The sequence below is a fragment of the Gopherus flavomarginatus genome, chromosome 5, assembly GCF_025201925.1.
Source record: "Gopherus flavomarginatus isolate rGopFla2 chromosome 5, rGopFla2.mat.asm, whole genome shotgun sequence".
Classification (NCBI taxonomy): domain Eukaryota; kingdom Metazoa; phylum Chordata; order Testudines; family Testudinidae; genus Gopherus; species Gopherus flavomarginatus.
The window spans coordinates 20,193,956-20,210,177 of NC_066621.1; the positions used below are offsets into that span (position 1 = coordinate 20,193,956).

A 16,222-nucleotide genomic window follows, 5' to 3' on the forward strand; every position below is an offset into this window, starting at 1 on the left:
TTCGATGGTATTGGCCTCTGAGAGCTATCCCATAGTGCACCATTGTGACCGCTCTGGACAGCAATCTGAACTCAGATGCACTGGCCAGGTAGACAGGAAAAGCCCCACGAACTTTTGAATTTCATTTCCTGTTTGCCCAGCATGGAGCGCTGATCAGCACAGGTGACCATGCAATCCCAGAATCAAAAAAGAGCTTCAACATGGACCATACGGGAGATACTGAATCTGATCTCTGTATGGGGAGATGAATTTTCACAGATTCATAGACCCTAGGACTGGAAGGGACCTCAAGAGGTCATCGAGTCCAGTCCCCTGCCCTCATGGAAGGACCAAATACTGTCTAGACAATCCCTGATAGACGTTTATCTAACCTACTCTTAAATATCTCCAGAGATGGAGATTCTACAACCTCCCTAGGCAATTTATTCCAGTGTTTAACTACCCTGACAGTTAGGAACTTTTTCCTAATGTCCAACCTAAATCTCCCTTGCTGCAGTTTAAGCCCATTGCTTCTTGTTCTATCCTTAGAGACTAAGGTGAACAAGTTTTCTCCCTCCTCCTGATGACACCCTTTTAGATACCTGAAAACTGCTATCATGTCCTCTCAGTCTTCTCTTTTCCAAACTAAACAAACCCAATTCTTTCAGCCTTCCTTCGTAGGTCATGTTGTCAAGACCTTTAATCGTTCTTGTTGCTCTTCTCTGGACTCTCTCCAGTTTCTCCACATCTTTCTTGAAATGCGGTGTCCAGAACTGCACAGAATATTCCAGTTGAGGCCTAACCAGCACAGAGTAGAGCAGAAGAATGACTTCTCGTGTCTTGCTCACAACACACCTGTTAATGCATCCCAGAATCATGTTTGCTTTTTTTGCAACAGTAACACACTGTTGACTCATATTTAGCTTGTGGTCCACTATAACCCCTAGATCCCTGTCTGCCATACTCCTTCCTAGACAGTCTCTTCCCATTCTGTATGTGTGAAACTGATTGTCCCTTCCTAATTGGAGCACTTTGCATTTGTCTTTATTGAACTTCATCCGGTTTACCTCAGACCATTTCTGCAATTTGTCCAGATCATTTTGGATTATGACCTTGTCCTTCAAAGCAGTTGCAATCCCTCCCAGTTTGGTATCATCTGCAAACTTAATAAGCGTACTTTCTATGCCGACATCTAAGTCGTTGATGAAGATGTTGAACAGAGCCGGTCCCAAAAAAGACCCCTGCGGAACCCCACTTGTTATACCTTTCCAGCAGGATTGGGAACCATTAATAACTACACTCTGAGTATGGTTATCCAGCCAGTTATGCACCCGCCTTATAGTAGCCCTATCTAAAATGTATTTGCCTAGTTTATCGATAAGAATATCATGTGAGACCATATCAAATGCCTCACTAAAGTCTAGGTATACCACATCCACCGCTTCTCCCTTATCCACAAGACTCGTTATCTTATCAAAGAAAGCTATCAGATATTTTGACACAATGTGTTCTTTACAAATCCATGCTGGCTATTCCCTATCACCTTACCACCTTCCAAGTGTTTGCAGATTTCTTTAATTACTTGCTCCATTATCTTCCCTGGCACAGAAGTTAAGCTAACTGGTCTGTAGTTTCCTGGGTTGTTTTTATTTCCCTTTTTATAGATGGGCACTATATTTGCCCTTTTCCAGTCTTCTGGACTCTCTCCTGTCTCCCATGATTTTCCAAAGATAATAGCTAGAGGCTCAGATACCTCCTTTATTAGCTCCGTTCCAATAGATGAAATGCCAAAACATTTGAAAAAAATCTCCAAGGCTATGATGGACAGAGGCCACAACAGGGACTCAACACAGTGCTGAAACTTAAGGAGCTGAGACAAGCGTACCAGAAAGCCAAAGAATGGAATGGACACCCATGGATGGAGGGGCGACTGATGACTATAGCTATCTCACAGTTCCCACACTCTCAGAAAACCATTTGAATTCTTGGCTGAGCTCCCAAAGTCTGAAGGGTCAAAAACATTGTCGCGGGTGGTTCAGGGTATATGTCGTCGACCCCCGCTCATCCCCTGTGAAAGCAAAGGGAAAAAAATCCTTTCTCACCTTTTTTCAATGTCACCGTATGTCTACTGGATGCTGCTGGCAGACGCGGTGCTGCAGCACTACAGAGCAGCATCCCCTTCCCTTGCCTTATGGATGGCAGACGGTACAGTATGACTGATATCCGTCATCGTCATCCTGTGAGTGCTCCTGGCTGGCCTTGGCGAGGTTGACCTGGGTGCCTGGGCAAAAATGGGAATGGCTCCCAGATCATTCTCTTCTTTATGCTTTGTCTAATGGAAATTCAGTCTTGCCTGGAATATCCTAGCAGCTGGATGCTGTCCTCCCTGCCCCCCTTTGATCTCTGCTTGCAGAGGCAATAAAGTCAGTGTTGTTTCAAATTCATGCATTCTTTATTTCTTCATCACACAAATGGGGGAATAACTGCCATGGTAGCTCAGGAGGGGTGGAGGAGGAGGGAAGCAACGGGTGGGATTGTTTGCAAGGGCATCCCCTAGAATTGCATTCAGCTCATCATTTCTGCGGGATGTCTGGGGCTCTGACCCGGAGCGGCCGTTTGCCTCTCTGGTTCTTTAGCAGGATTGCCTGATAGTCTAGGCAGGACTGACTCTCCCTTTAGACAAAACTTAAAGAAGAGAATGACCTGGGGAGTCATTCCAATTTTTGTCCATGCGCCCCTGGCTGACCTCACCGAGGCCGGCCAGGAGCACCCATGACAGCAGCAGACGGTAAAGTATGGCTGGTAACTGTCTTTGCTAACTTGCAAAAGGCAAGGGGATGCTGCTGTGTAGCACTGCAGTACCGTGTCTGTTAGCAACATCCAGTAGAAATGTGGTGACAGTGAAAAAAGTCTGAACGGGCTCCATGGTTGCCGTGCTATGGCGTCTGCCCAGGCAATCCAGGGAAAAGGATGCGAAATGATTGTCTTCCATTACTTTCATGGAGTGAGGATTGACTGACGACATTTACCCAGAATCACCCGCGACACTGTTTTTGCCCCATAATGCATTGGGATCTCAACCCAGAATTCCAGTGGGTGGGGGAAACTGCGGGAACTATGGGATAGCTATGGGATAGCTAACCACAGTGCAACGCTCCAGAAATCGACGCTAGCCTCGATACATGGACGCACACAACCGAATTAATGTGCTTAGTGTGGCCACGTGCACTCGACTTTATACAAGCTGTTTCCAAAAACCAGCTGTTTCTGTAAAATTAGAATAATCCCATAGTGTAGTCATACCCTTTGAATGAACTAATAATTGAACTGAACTAGTTGAATAAACTGAAATGAAGTTTTGTAAGGGATTTCTCATTGAGCTGTGAAATGTTCAGGGAAGCTTGCAGGACACTTCCTTGTAAATTACAAGTTTTTGCAAGGCCAAGCTCTCCAGCATTTGTGTTTGTTTGCCACATCTTAATTCTCAAGTAAATTAAAATGTTCTATACAAATGTTTTCAGGGTATGCATCAGACTGCTTTCTTAAAGTATGGTATACACACCTTTTCTGCAAAACCCCTTTCTTGTTCTCCCTCCCACTGATCCTGAAGCAAAGGATTCATCTTGCTCTTTGCCACTTTTCCTTGGAAACCAAACATAGGTATGGAAAGGTGGCTTTTTAAAATGTGGCACAGGGACATTTCACTGGGGAAAATGGGTTATTTCAGTCTCAATCCCTACTTACTCTTAAAGTATTTTTTACATTTGGTAACTTTATTTTTTTTTAATTGTAGCTCTGCCTTTGACAGAAAAACGGGGCTGCGAGTGGCTGTGAAGAAGCTGTCCAGGCCATTTCAGTCCATCATCCACGCCAAAAGGACCTACAGAGAACTACGGCTACTTAAACATATGAAACATGAAAATGTAAGTTCTAGGAGATGCCCAGAGACATACAATGTGTGGGAAATTGAATATTCATAGCTGTGAAAAGCTCGATCAAATTCAAACAACCTAATGATAGGTAAAACTGAACCTCCAGCATGATTACATAGGAATTTAAGTATCAATTAAAATGTTTTTTAGTACTTTGAGAAGGTGACAGAAGTGAGTTAGAAGAATGGGTACTTTTTTTTAGCATAAAATTGGTTAATATTAGGGCTGTCAAGATTTTAAAAAATAATCATGATTAATCACACTGTTAATAATAGAATAGCATTTATTTAAATTTCTGGATGTTTTTACATTTTCAGATATATTGATTTCAATTACAACACAGAATACAAAGTATAAAGTGAGCACTTCATATTTATTTTTTATTACAAATATTTGCACTATAAAAAACAAAAGAAATATTTTTTCAGTTCACCTAATACAAGTACTGTAGTGAAATCTCTTTATTATGAAAGTTGGACTTACAAATGTAGAATTATGTACAAAAAATGACTGCATTCAAAAATGAAACAATGTAAAACTTTAGAGCCTACAAGTCCACTTAGTCCTACTTCTTGTTCAGCCAATCGCTCAGACAAACAAGTTTGTTTACATTTTCAGAAGATAATGCTGCCTACTTCTTGTTTACAGTGTCACCTAAAAGTCAGAACAGGCATTTGCATGGCACTGTTGTAGCCAGCATCGCAAGATATTTATTTGCCAGATGTGCTAAAGATTCAGATGTCCCTTCATGCTTCAACCACCATTCTAGAGGATATGCGTCCATGCTGATGATACTGGGGTTCTGCTCAATAACGGTCCAAAGCAATGTGGACTGACGTTCGTTTTCATCCTCTTGAGTCAGATGGCACCATCAGAAGGTTGATTTTCTTTTTTGGTGGTTCAGGTTCTGTAGTTTCCGCATTGGAGTATTGCTCTTTTAAGACTTCTGCAAGCATGCTCCACACCTTGTCCCTCTCAGATTTTGGAAGGCACTTCAGATTCTTAAACCTTGGGTCTAGTGCTGTAGCTATCTTTAGAAATCTCACATTAGTACTTTCTTTGCATTTGTCAGATCTGCACTGAAAGTGTTCTTTAAACAAACAACATTTGCTCGGTCATCATAGGACATTGCTATAACGTAAAATATATGGCAGAATGCAGGTGAAACAGACCAGGAGACATACAATTCTCCCCCAACGAGTTCAATGACAAATTTAATTAACGCATTATTTTTTCAATAAGCATCATCAGCATGTTCTCTGGAATGGTGGCTGAAACAAGAAGGGGCATAAGAATGTTCAGCATATCTGGCACATAAATACCTCGCAGTGACTGCTACAAAAGTGCCATGCGAACACCTGTTCTTACTCTCAGGTGACACTGTAAATAAGAAGCAGGCAGCATTATCTCCTGTAAATGTAGACAAACTTGTTTGTCTTGGCGATTGGCTGAACAGGAAGTAGGACTCAGTGGACTTGCAGGCTGTAAAGTTTTACAATGTTTTGTTTTTGAGTGCAGTTATTTAACAAAAAAAAATCCAACATTTGTAAATTGCACTTTCACGATAGCGATTGCACTACAGTACTTGTATGAGGTGAATTTAAAAATACTTTCTTTTATCATTTTTGTAGTACAAATATTTGTAATCAGAATAATAATATAAAGTGAGCACTGTACACTTTGTATTCTTTGTTACTGAAATAAATATATTTGAAAATGTAGAAAACATCCAAAAATATATAATAAAGTTTCAGTTGGTATTTTGTTGCTTAACAGTGTGATTAAACTGCGATTAATCATTATTAACTTTTTTTAATCGCGGATTAACTCAAAAAAATTAATCACATGAGTGCTATGATTAATCCAACATCCCTAGTTAAGATCTGCTACTAGTCTGTCTGTCTGTCTTTCTTTGTTTCTGATTTGCAGGATGTTTTATAGGTGTTGGGAAGGAGGACTGAAGGAAAAGGCAATGGGGTGTAAATGCTTTTGAAAGTGACCAAACCTCCTTAGACTAACCTGAAAACATAAGATGGGAGAAGTGCCTGATTATTAAACATATGACTGTTGCTTACTTGTTTTTGTAGTTGATTTTGGGTGTTAAGTATATTTTACTGGGCTTATAGAAGATCCTTAATAGTACTAAATTGGTCTAGTTTCCTGTAACTCCATGAAAGTGTAACTGTTAAAAGGGTATTTTGAGAGAACTAACCTTCAGTGATGAAGCAGGGCTTGCAATGTAACTATTTCATAGTAAAGCCTCAATTTGATTCACAGTAGGTTATGGTAATATACACAGGTATTAAGATGAGCCTAATTGATTTAGTGCTCTGTCTGTTCCTCTTTGACATTTTGTGCTTTTGACACGTCTTATTGCTTCCTCTGTCCATCTCCCACTTTCATCCCTGTGCCTCTTGTCACACTGTGCCTTCTGTGGAGAATTTCTGTCTGTGCCAGACATCTATCCTTCTTTCGGATCCCTTCTTAGAACACAGTATGAATCATCCTAATAGTGCAGCATATATCGATTATAAAAAGAAAAATATTTGCACCAGTATGTGATAAATTTATTTGTCCTGGTCATTGGTGATCTGCCCCTTTTTGTTTAAATGCTGTGTATGTAGAATTGTGATTATAAGTGCCTTTTGACAGAGACATTGTCTTAGGCCAGGTCTACATTACACACTTACTTCAGTATAACTACGTCACTCAGTGGTGTGAAAAAAATCCACACCCCTGAGCCATCAAGTTATACCAACCTTAACTCCCCATGTAGACTGTGCTGTGTCTGCATGAGAACTTCTCCTGCTACTGCCTCTTGCAGAGGTAGAGTTACTAAGCGGTAACATTTTACTATGCTCAATGCATTGAGTTGTTAAACAGTAAAATGTACATTATTTTCGGAGTTATTAAACTGATGGGAGAGCTCTCTGCTGTCACTTTAGAGAGTCTTAACCAGAAGCACTACAGAGATACAGCCATGCTAATGCATTTTTCAAAGGATATTAGGGTTGCAAGAAACCTCTGATCCAGGGGTTGGAAACTGTTCAGAAGTCGTGTGCCGAGTCTTCATTTATTCACTCAGATTTAAGGTTTCACGTGCCAGTAATACATTTTAACATTTTTGGGAGGTCTCTATCTATGTCTGTAATATATAACTAAACTACTGTTGTATGTAAAGTAAATAAGGTTTTTAAAACGTTTAAGAAGCTTCATTTAAAATTAAATTAAAATGCAGAGGCCCCTGGACCTGAATGCCACTGAAAATCAGCTCACATGCCACCTTCGGCACACGTGCCATAGGTTGCCTACCCCTACTCTGATATTATCTGATCCACTCTCCCAGAGGACCAACTTTCAGGCTTCTTGCATAACACAAGAAATTGGAGAGGATAGAAACACTGCTATTTAGTTTCTTTATAAAGCCTGAAAGTTGGTCCTCTCTGAGGGTGGATCAGGTAATATCAGAGGTTTCTTGCAACCCTAATATCCTTTGAAAAATGCTTTCCAGTTTCTGTAATATAACTTCTGTGCATAGGATGCAGCAAGTCTTAGCAAGTAAAATAAGATTTTTCTGGGAAGGTTAAATGTAAACAATAATCGCAATCTGTGTTGAACTTCAAATGCTGCTTGTCTTAATACTTTCACTTGTGCAATATCATGTATACCTTTCTTTTCTCATCAATTTATGCCATGAACTCCTCCAAAAAGTAAGAGAATGAATACAATTCTGACTTGTTCAGAATATATCCTTGGCATCCTGGGAAGGAGGGAGGGAGTGTGTGTGTGTGTGTGTGTGTGTGTGTGTGTGTGTGTGTGGAACTTCTCTATTGCCCTAGGACAAGGTCTGGTTTTGGGTGAACAATTCTCATTCACTGCAGCATAAAGGCACCAGCACATCAGTGCCATATGCTATTTTGAGGCAGCAAAATCACATGGCTGAACGTTCTCCAGCTCTTTGTACAGCTGTCAAAATGTTAAGAGGGAGACTTCTAACTTACATTTTATATGAGCTTTAGGTTGACAATAAGAAAATTCCTGAAATTTTGGCAGTGAGCTGATCCTAACCCGCTTCCAGTGTCTTTATCTAGTGAGGCAATAACATCCCAAAATAACTTAATTCATGGATTCTCTTGGGCATTTTGACTGGAATTTCTCGTGTTATTTTTCATTCCAGTGTATGTAGTTGGCTACCAGCCACGTCAGTCAGCTACCAGTATCGCCAATGGCTCTGACACTTCAGCAGTCCTTCCTGACAGTGTTAGAGTTGCTAACTTAAATGGAACTTTTAAAACACCTGCATATTATGAAGAATATTCCCCAACAACACCTGCTTCATGCCATGGTGAAGGTAGAGCTCTAGTGTTGATGGTATTACCCTAATAGATATACCTACCAAGTTTCTCTTTAACCTTTTCGGGCTGCTTTTTTCGTCTCAAAATTGCTGTGGGCTGCCGTGGAAACCTTCCTTCAGGATAAACATTTTATTTAACTAGTTCTGGGCAGCAGTCGCACACTGGGCTGAGTTAGTAGGCGTAAGCTGTGGAAATTAGAGTAGAGATTTTATCACTAATGTTTATCATCATGTACTGTTGCTTTTGCTCTTCCCAATTCTCTTGTTTCACTGCAGTCTTCATCTACTTTCTGAGTCTTTCTCATTCTAACCCCTGTGCCTGGAATAATCTCCCTGTTCTAATCTGGCAGGCACCTTCTTTCTCCTATAAATCTCTTAAAATACATTTCTTCAAGCAAATCCTCCTTCCTTATCAGTAATCACAATATCATTCCTCCTCTGAACTATTGTCCTGCCTTGTCTCAAGATTTTAAACTCTTGAGTAGGAAATAAATGTCTTATGTTGGTAAAGCACATCAAATGTCTAATGCTATATAGATTGACTTGAATTCTCAGAAAATCCATTATGTACTCAGTAGTGCTGTAATTTTGAGAATATGTTGCATGCCTCATACATAAAAGTGGTTGAAGTGTAAAACAACTCAGTTTTAACCGCTGAACCTGAAGTGGCATATTAAGTGTTCTAAAATGGAATTAGAAATCAATATTTTGGTAATTTTGTGTCTCATAGATTAATCTGTGAAATATTTTACAAAGTGAAATGCATTTGGGCACTATGATAGTACTTATATGCTCTGATAAGATTTTGGTTGTCTTTGAGGTTGTTTGTGAAGGGTTCCATAATTGGAAGCAGGATTGTTGGATAATAATTGTGTTTCTAAACAGACAGTATGTGAGGGCACAGTCATTGACTTATACCCCTTATAGGAAAAGCTGCTTCCACTGAGCATCTGCTATGAAATACCTCTGCTGCTACAAATAACAGGGTATATAATTGGGCATCAGAGCATCTTGGACTGTGCTTTGTTCTTTGACCAGTCTCTGTACACACAGTCCGCTGTCAGGCTGTGGCTCTGAATGTAGTGGTGATTACATTTCCTTAGAATTGCGTTAATGATACACTGCAGAAGGAGTGTATTTAAGTGTTGTAGATAATGGGTGGGTATAACTTCTCTGATGAAAGATAAGGGTAGACTGTAATTTGTCACATTAAAATGTGCAGATTCAAAGTGATATGGTCAAAAGGAAAGTTGGAATGGAAAAGGCAAGTTCTATCATCTTGTGCTAAACTGGGGGCTGATTCAGTGATTTGGCAGACTAATTCATACCGAAGGTGAAGATATCCACTGAAGAAACCTTACAAGTGTGTGATGACTTTTGTAGTTCTTGCTTCCTTGCACTGTTCAGGGGATGAATTGGCTGTTCTCTTCCTGAAAATGAAATAACACAGTTAATGTGAACAGAGCATGGGAACAAGTCTGTCTAATGTATTTATTGTATAGTAGAGGTTGAGTAATCTTTGGGATTCAGCATAGGAAGTTCAGATTGTGACTTGTTCCATTTATTCTCTAAATATGTCCTTTCCAAAAGCATAATCTTGGCTCCTCAAAACTTGTGCCCTTGAAACCATCTGCTTAAAGTTGACTTGGCCAAATTCTGCCTTTGTAAGTGGAAGAACTAAATTCCACCTTTAGTTACACATGTACCCTTAAACTTCATTGGAGTTGCAGGGGTGTGAATGTAGACAGAACTCAGCAAATGTCTGTGGGAGAAAAGAGAAACTGAACTAAAATTACAAAGAGTCCTGTGGCACCTTATAGACCAACAGAAGTTTTGGAGCATGAGCTTTCGTGGGTGAATACCACTTCATCGGATGCATGTAATGGAAATTTCCAGGGCAGGTATATATATGCAAGCAAGAAGCAGGCTGGAGATAACGAGCTACTACTACTACCTAGTGGAACACCTTCCCTTTATCAGATATGCTTTTACAAAATCTTCTTGTTGAGAGGGGAAATACAAACAAACTGCGAAAAATTAGAGCAACCTTAAAACCCCATCAAATTAATTTACCTTCTAGTGCAGCGGTTCTCAAACTGTGGGTCGGGACTGTCAATAACCTAGTCCCAGATTTGGACCTTAGCGTCCAAAATATGGGGGTTATCATGAAAACCTCCAAGCTTAGTTACCAGCTTGGACCTGGTACTGCTGCCACCACCCAAAAAATTAGAGTGTTTTGGGGCACTCTGGTCCCCACAAAAACCTTTCCTGGGGACCCCAAGACACAAATCCCTTGAGTCTCACAACAAAGGGAAATAAATCTTTTCCCTTCCCCCCTCCAGGTGCTCCTGGAGAGATACACAGAAGCAACCTCCGTGAATCTAAGCAGAGGGAGTCCACCCTCTCTAATTCCAGTCCTGGAAACAAAAGCACTTCCCTCTTCACCCAGAGGGAATGCAAAGTCAGGCTAGTAAATCTAACACACACAGATCTCCACCTGACTTCTTCCTCCCACCAATTCCCTGGTGAGCTGCAGACTCAATTCCCTGGAGTCCCTCACTAAAGAAAAACTCCAACAGGTCTTAAAAGAAAGAAAAATACATACAAATGGTCTCTCTGTATTCAGGTGACAAATACAGGGTCAATTGCTTAAAAGAAATATGAATAAACAGCCTTATTCAAAAAGAATACAATTTAAAGCACTCCAGCAACTATAGACATGTAAATACAAAAGGAAAAAAACCACATAACTCACTATTTGATCTCTTTGTACTTACAACTGGGAAACAGAAGATTAGAAAAGCAGGAAAAAGAAAAATCCTTCTCTAGCTGAGAGAGATTCAGGCAGAAGACAAAGAACTCAGACACAAACTTCCCTCCACCCAGAGATGAAAAAATCCTGTTTCCTGATTGGTCCTCTGGTCAGGTGCTTCAGGTTACTTTTTTTCCAGGTGAAAGAGACATTAACCCTTAGCTATCTGTTTATGACAGGGACCTCAAAGTGGGTCGCAACCCCCTTTGAAAGGGGTCCCCAGGGCTGGCTTAGACTTGCTGGGGCCTGGGGTCGAAGCCACAGCTCAAGGGCTTCAGGACTCAGGTTGCAGGTCCCCTGCTTGGGGATGAAGCCCTTGAGCTTCAGCTTTGGACCTCCCTCCCCAGAGCGGTGGGGCTTGGGCTTTGGCTCCCTACCTGGGCAGTGGGGCTTGGGCAGGCTCAGGCTTTGGTCCCCCTCTTGGGGTTGCAAAGTAATTTTTGTTGTCAGAAGGGGGTCATGGTACAATGAAGTTCGAGAACCCCTGCTCTTGTGTATCTGGGAGCTGTTAGTCTTACGACCCTGCAAATAGATATTGTTTTCAGGAAGTAATGCAAGTGTTCTTCTTCACTCTGCAGTTAGGGGAATGAGGGTTTTTGATAAGTAAAATTCAAAGGTGAGGATGGAGGTTGCATAGGTAGGAAAGGTACAAGTGAGGGTATGAATCTGAGCTGTTCTTGCAAACTGGCTCCACTATGAACGTACAAATAGTAAAAGGTTCTTTAGCTATATAAATGAAAAGAAAACAAGGAAAGAGGAAGTGGGGCTACTTTGCGGTGAAGATGGGGCCGAGATTAAAGATAATTTAGGTATATCTCAAAACCTAAACGAATACTTTGCCTCAGTTTTCAATAGGGTGGATACAAATCAATGATTTAAAAAAAATAAAAATAAAAAAATCTGATTTTTTTTTAAAATGCTTTTTGAGGAAATAACCTATCTAAAGATAGTTTTAATTAAGATACATTATAGCTCAAAGCTCTCCCATCATGGAATAGGGATTATAAATTCTAATTCTATAGTATGAGACAATATATTCATGTAACATTAAAATTTTTTTTGTAAATGAATTCCAATAGTTCATGTATTAAGGACCCAATCTTATGGGGTTCCAGGGGCTTCTGTATAGATTATTTAGGTTAATCTTTCTATCTATCCAATGGGATTCAGTGCTCAGTCTAGAGAAGATACCATCAGAGATGCTTAGTTTTGGAGTTCTCAAACTGTGGATTTGTGTCTCCAGAGATAAAATGCTTGTTAACAGCAAAAAAGTTTTTTAAACAGAGGTGAGAAATAACAGACCTCAACCCTATTGCCCCTGTGCAAATTTGTGTACCTTACCTCTCTCTAAAAGTGCAAAGTTTAAAAAAGTTAAATTAATAGAAGATTGTTGTAGGTGGAATATATCTGGACAAGGAGAGGTCTGGAGATAAATGTGAGAAGGAAGGGACAGACAGTAGAAACAAAAGTGAAACTGTTTGAGCAGCAAGTCTTGAGGTCTTTCTGAGGGTATGGCTACATTTGGAATTTCAAAGCACTGCCCCGGCAGCGCTGCGGGAGCGCTACTGCGGCAGCGCTTTGAAGTGGTGAGTGTAGTCGGAGCGGCAGCGCTGGGAGAGAGCTCTCCTAGCGCTGCATGTAAACCACATCCCTTACGGGTGTAGCGTGCAGCGCTGGGAGCCGCGCTCCCAGCGCTGCTGCCCTGATTACACTGACGCTTTACAGCGCTGTATCTTGCAGCGCTCAGGGGGGTGTTTTTTCACACCCCAGTTGCAGCGCTGTAAAGTGTGAGTGTAGCCAAGGCCTGAGTGTAGCCTTCATTGATTTGAGATCTTCCATACCATTCTCTCATTAGATGGGAAAACTTATAATGACAGCATGTCCGAAAAGAGACCCAGTTTGGGAATAAGAACCATTCAAGAAATATATGTTTGCTGATGATTTAAAGAAAGTCACAGCAGTTAACTGGTGGAAATCACTTAAGCACTTGGATTCAGAGACTGTTAAAGTGATGATCTCACTTTTAACAGCAGTAGTTTCTTCTGCCAGTGTAGAAAGAATATTTCCTTCCTTTAGACTAATTCATTCCAAATTGAGAAATTGTTTGGGACCTGAAGAAGCAGGAAAGCTTGTTTTTCTTTTCCAAATTATGAACAAACAGGAAAATGAAGGTGAAGACGACTGAGCTGCTGAAGCCATTATTTTAAGTTTCTCATGATGACCTGGCTGACATTGTCAATTTAATTTTTGTTGTTTTTTTTTTTTTAAATTTCATTTAACTATTTTAGTTAAAAACAATTAACAAAAACAAATCTGATTTAAAAAAACTTGAATATTTAACTAAATTCTAAAATTCTTATGCTTGTTTTGTTAAAATATTATATGTTTGCTGTTGAAGAAAAAAATCCAAAATACATAACATTTTAGTTAAATAAAACAATTTAAATGTCTGTCTGGTAATGTTCTCCTAATACAGCATGGCAACAAAATCCTCCAGATATTAATGATTAACCTGTTGAGTTAGAGATAGTTCGCCTCCGAATGACTTAATAAATATCTTCTTCAAAGACCTTTGGTAAATGAAATAACCAAACAATCATACATTTTCTGATATAGTGGTAAAACTAATCTGAAAAGTTTTCAAAATAAATCACTTAAAAATGTATTGTATGTACATTCTAAAAATGAAACCTATGTCTATCTCTGAGTTGTGAAGAATATGTATTAAGGTTATAACAACCAACAAGAATGCACTTTTATGTAGAAATCCATGATTACATTGAGTCTTCCTGGTTTTCAATAAGGATGATGATGTAGGACATGGAGACAAAGGCAGGAAGGCGAATGGGAATGGGTGTATGATAATTAGACATTACCACATCTAAGGTGGAAGCAAAACTCAGAGCTTAATATATTCAAGTCAGGGGAACCTGAGAATCTCCATCCCAGAATACAGAAAGCATAGGTACAATTACAAGTATTTTTAATAAATCTATCAAATTGATTTTGGTGCTGTATGACTGGAGAATAGCAAATGTGCGGTACTTCTATTTAAGAAAGTGGGTGAGAGGGAGTGAACCAAGCAACTACAGATCTGTTAGTCTGACCTCAATAATATGAAAGACTTTTTTGAACAAATTTTGAAGAGAAGAATATAGTGCTAAACTAAATTGACATCTTTCTTTGTTGAGAACTGATTCTCTAAACAAGGGAAATGCAGTAAATCTAATCCAGAGGTGGGAGAACTATGGCCCGGGGGCTGCATCCGGCCCTTGAGCTCCCGCCTGGAAGCTGGGTCCAGGACTCCAGCCAGAGAGTGGGGTTGGGGGCTTGCCCCGCTCTGCATGTGCCCTGGCTCTGTGTGGCTCCTGGAAGGAGCTGCATGTCTTTCCTCCAGCTCCTACATGTAGGGGCAGCCTGGGGGCTCCGCATGCTACCCCTGTCCCAAATGTTGCCCCCGCAGCTCACATTGGCTTGGAAACGAGGCCAATTGGAGCTGCAGGGAGAGCGCTTGTGGACAGGGCAGCATGCAGAGCCACGTGGCCGCGTCTCCGCATAGGAGCTGGAGGGGGAGCATGCTGCTGCTGCTGCTGCTGCTGCTGCTTCCAGGAGCTGCTTGAAGTAAATGCCGCCTGAAGCCTGGACCCCGACCCGTTCCTGCACCCCAACCCCCTACCTCAGCCCTGATCCCCCTCCTGCCCTCCGAACCCCTCAGGCCCAGCTGGGGACCCTCCTGCACCCTCAACCCCTCATACCCAGCCCCACCCCTGCACACCACACCACTTCCCCAGCCTGGAGCCCCCTTCCCGCACCCTGAATTCCTAGTTTCTGGTCCCATCCCAGAGCCTGCACCCACAGCCGGAGCACTCATCCCCTCCCAAACCCCAATTTCTTGAGCATTCATGGCTCACCATACAATTTCCATACTCAGATGTGGCCCTCGGGTTAAAAAGTTTGCCCACCCCGATCTAATCTATCTGGACTCCAGTAAAGTGTTTGATACAGTGCCACATGGGAAATTAGCATCCGTCAGCAAGGGTTGCCTGATTCCCTCATGGAATTACACAATGCCCTCCCCAAGCAATGGAATGGCTAAGACATTTAGATTTACACACTTGACTTGAACATCTATGTAAATGCAATCACAATAAACAAAAGGCATCTAGTTAAACTGGAGAATATTTCAATTAGTACAAGGATTGTAAGGTGAGTAAGGAACTGGTTCAAAGGGAGACGACAACAGGTTGTGCTGAAAGGGGAACTGTTGGACTGGAGGGAGGTTATTAATGGAGTTCCTCAGGGACTGGTCTTGTTTAATATTTTTATTACTGATCTTGGCTCAGAAAGTAGGAGTGCGCTAATGAAATTTGCTGATGACCTAAAGTTAGGAGGCATTGTCAACACAGAGGAGGACTGGAATACGACAAGAACTGACCACCTTGAGGGGTGGAGTAATAAAAATGGGAAGAAAGTGAATAGTACAAAGTGCAAATTCATGCTCTTACCGACTAAGAAGAAGATTTCCATTATAAGCTGGGGGCTCGTTGTTGGAAATGCCAAAGGAGGCTAAAGACCTGAGTCACAGAACGAATGAGCCATCAGTGTGGTACAGCCCTGAAAAAGCAAATGAGATTCTGGGCTGCACTGGGAGAGGTATATCCAATAAAGGTAGAGAAGTATTAATAGAAAGCACTGGTAAGACCACCTCTGTAATACTAGGTATAGTTCTGGTCATCATAGTACCAAACCTGATTTGATAGATTTATTAAAAATACTGGAATAGGTGCAGAGAAGGGCTACTGGGATGATCGGGGGAATAGAGAAAAGACTAAAACAGCTTGGTTGTGTTTAGACTAGCAAAGTGAAGGGTCCCAGGGGATCTGCTTGCACTCAATAAATACGCCAGGGAGGGAAAAGAGCTATTTAAGAAAAAGGACAATATTGCCACAAAAACAAATGGGTATAAACTGACCATGAGTAAATCTAGGCTGGAAATTAGAAGAAGGTTTCTACCCATTGCAGAAGTGAGGTTCTGGAATAACCTCCCAAAAGGAGGAATGGGGGCAAGAAACCTGATTGATTTCAAGATGGAGCTTGATATATTTATGAAAGGCATTATATGATGTGATAGCTGGGGACAAGAAT

The 16,222-nt window shown here is 41.0% G+C and overlaps 1 protein-coding gene across 2 annotated transcripts in view; it reads left to right on the forward strand.

The window, feature by feature from the left end:
- Positions 1–16,222, forward strand: part of MAPK14 (mitogen-activated protein kinase 14) — a 63,104-nt gene that overhangs the window by 10,296 nt on the left and 36,586 nt on the right. For both annotated transcript variants that reach the window (XM_050956611.1, XM_050956610.1), the window contains exon 2: positions 3,773–3,902. In XM_050956611.1, coding sequence (XP_050812568.1) covers positions 3,773–3,902 — 130 coding nt within the window. The remainder of the gene's footprint in view (positions 1–3,772; positions 3,903–16,222) is intronic.